Genomic DNA, 2,777 nt, shown 5'->3' on the forward strand with positions numbered 1-2,777 from the left:
AAGAAAAAAGAAAAAGAAAAAGAAAGGGATGGTTAGAGGGTGTAAAAAAATAAAAATGATAAAGATAAGATATCATCTATCTATGTATTTCTGCATCTATTGCCTTGCATTATGATTTCAAACATAAACTAATAAAAAGGAAAATACATAAAAACTATAGGATGCAATGAGGTGATACGGTAAAAAGAGACATAAGAATCAGTGTCTTTTTGCCAAGTTATTGTCTCAGGAAGCCATTCATTTTAGTCTCTTCTACAAGACTGATTGCCCTAACAATTCTGCTGACAAAGGGAGCCTCTGAGATGTTGCAGATCTCTCAATTCTTATGGTGACATTCTTCTCCAATAAATATCCTAACTTCTTATAAACTTGCCTAAAATGTCAACTCTAAGTTCAGATTCACTGACTGTTGTATCACTCCTATGATTTTTTGAGATGAGTTTTTTTCTGAGCAGTAGTCTTCAGTGGAGACAAGGGTAAGTGGGTAGTTTTTTTCTCCAAGGGATATTTGGCAATATCTGGATATAATTTTATATGTCACCATTTTGGCAAGGGTGAGCTGTTACTGGCTTGTAATGCATAGAGGCCAAAGAGACTGGAACATTCTGAAAAATACAATATGTTCTACAACAGTGAATTATCTGCCCCCAATATCCACAGTGCCAAAGTCAAGAAAGCTTGTTTCCAACAATTAGAGAAATCCTCTGTTTTTCGGGAACAAGGTATGAGAAAGTATTTAAAACTCTGGTCTTTATCATTTGGTAATTCTTCAAAGATGACAGAGCCGTCACCAAAGCTTAGCCCAGCTCATTTATTTCTCAGTTCCAACTTACTGTTCTATTATAACAAGCACTTAGCACCGAGGACTGTGTTCAACAGGTAGCATATTGCAGGAAATCACACGATAATATAAGCAATTGTTTTAATGATGGATACCTTGGAGTATCAATATTTTATTTTGCAGTGTTAATGAGATGCCCACTGTCTTTAGTTCCAAACCATGTCCAATAATAAATCTTATTTTCAGTGTGGGACTTTTATTTTTCTATTATTTGAACATCTTTATGTGCCAATCGGATTGCCAATGTCAACACATTCTCTCAGTCATGGGCATTGGTTTATACCCCCTCCTTCGGATGGAACACTTCTGTTTCCCCACTGCCCTTACCAGCTAGTTCAGATATCTTATTGTCTAGACTTAAATATTTTTTCAGGAAGGCTTTCCCTGAGTGCTTTTCCTCTCTAGTGATATGTGCCTTTACTTGGGTAACCCCACAACACAATATACTGTAATTTACTTGATTGTTTCACCCATTCTGCCTTAAACTCCAGTAGGAGAAAACAAACAAAAAAATAATCATTTGCACATGCTACCTTCTTTAAATTTCTCTGTATTACTAAACATAGATACATATTCAGTAAATGCTAAACGTGTACAGTATTTAATAAAAATTAAAAAAAATTTTGAATTTGATGTTATAGCATTTATTCCAGTTTACTATTATTACAAAAGAATTCCATGTTTCTTTAAAGTGTATACACCACAACTTCACTATATGATTTGATTCCACAAGTTTCATTTACAGTTCTTCATAAAACTGTATTTCCTCTGCTACAAACATTGCCATTCAACATGTTTATGGAATAAACAAAATTGGATCAGTTTCAACCAAATCTTTCTCAATTTTTGATACATAAACCCTTTAGGAACTTTAGGGTTTCCTCCTTCAGGAAGCTATTTTAATAACATTTAAAAACATTTAACATAAATGTGACATTTGATATTGCTCAGACTGTCATACATATGCCATCATGTTTAGGGTAAAAATTCGTGTTGAAAGCCGGGATATAGCACAGCGGCACAGCACCTGCCTGACTGACAAGTACAAGGTCCTGAGTTCGATTTCCAGTACAAAAAATTTTCATGAAAGACATGATTTCATATTCATGTAGATGTACATCCTGAGATAATAGTACTGTACTGTGTAAGCGTTATTTTTCTAGAAATGTCTTTCCACGGTACAGTAGTTGATATAATTAAATGAATACATTTTCTTGGTTAATTTTTTCCAAAGCAGCAATTAAACAAGGTCTATTGTGATTTTTTACATTGCTGTCTTGCAAAATACAAATATTTTAAGGATGTAATTTATGGGAGCATCAGGTTAGTGTAGATGTGGGTACTAGCTATGATTTTTGGTAGTGAGCTAAAGTCCCAAATGCGCTTTTGCGTAAGGGTTACTTAAAGTACTGTAATTCTTAAAACAAAACAAACTCCCAAAATCCACAACAGGAACTACCTTTCCAAAGCTTTGGATTCAGGGGCGGGGCTACTGGCGGGAAGGGCGGAACCTCAAGGCCTGTGGGCGGAGCTTCAGTGGATGTGGGCGTGTCTTCAGCCCGCCCCGCCCCTCTGGCGCCTCTGGCCGAGCCGCTGACCCCGGCCTCCGCTCCCTCTCGGCTTCCGTTCCGCGGCTCCCTCCCTGCCCTCGAAGGCGGCAGCGCGAGGACCGCGCACGCGCCGTCGGCTCCTCAGCGCCGAGTGCCGCGCTCAGTCTGGCGTTTTCACTTCCTTCTTTCCGGAGCTGTATCCGGGTCGTTGCTTTCCCTATTGTCTCAGGCAGGCGGCCCCGGACTGTGCAAGTTCTGGGTCTTTTGTTGCTTCTGGTGCAGGCTAATAAAGTTTTCCTTTTGCATTTTTCCACCCGGCGGTGCTGGCGCCCCGGGCCGCGCTGCCTGGGCAGGGGCGCCGCAGGCGGGGGCGGGGAGGGCGCGAG

The 2,777-nt window shown here is 39.9% G+C and overlaps 1 protein-coding gene across 1 annotated transcript in view; it reads left to right on the forward strand.

Moving 5' to 3' along the window:
- Positions 1-619: 619 nt before the first annotated feature.
- Positions 620-2,777, forward strand: part of LOC101590255 (PHD finger protein 14) — a 181,566-nt gene continuing 179,408 nt past the window's right edge. Inside the window, exons 1-2 of the mRNA XM_023701404.1 lie at positions 620-722; positions 2,294-2,650. Coding sequence (XP_023557172.1) covers positions 620-722; positions 2,294-2,650 — 460 coding nt within the window. The remainder of the gene's footprint in view (positions 723-2,293; positions 2,651-2,777) is intronic.

The sequence above is a fragment of the Octodon degus genome, unplaced genomic scaffold, assembly GCF_000260255.1.
Source record: "Octodon degus isolate 3935 unplaced genomic scaffold, OctDeg1.0 scaffold00135, whole genome shotgun sequence".
Classification (NCBI taxonomy): Eukaryota; Metazoa; Chordata; class Mammalia; order Rodentia; family Octodontidae; genus Octodon; species Octodon degus.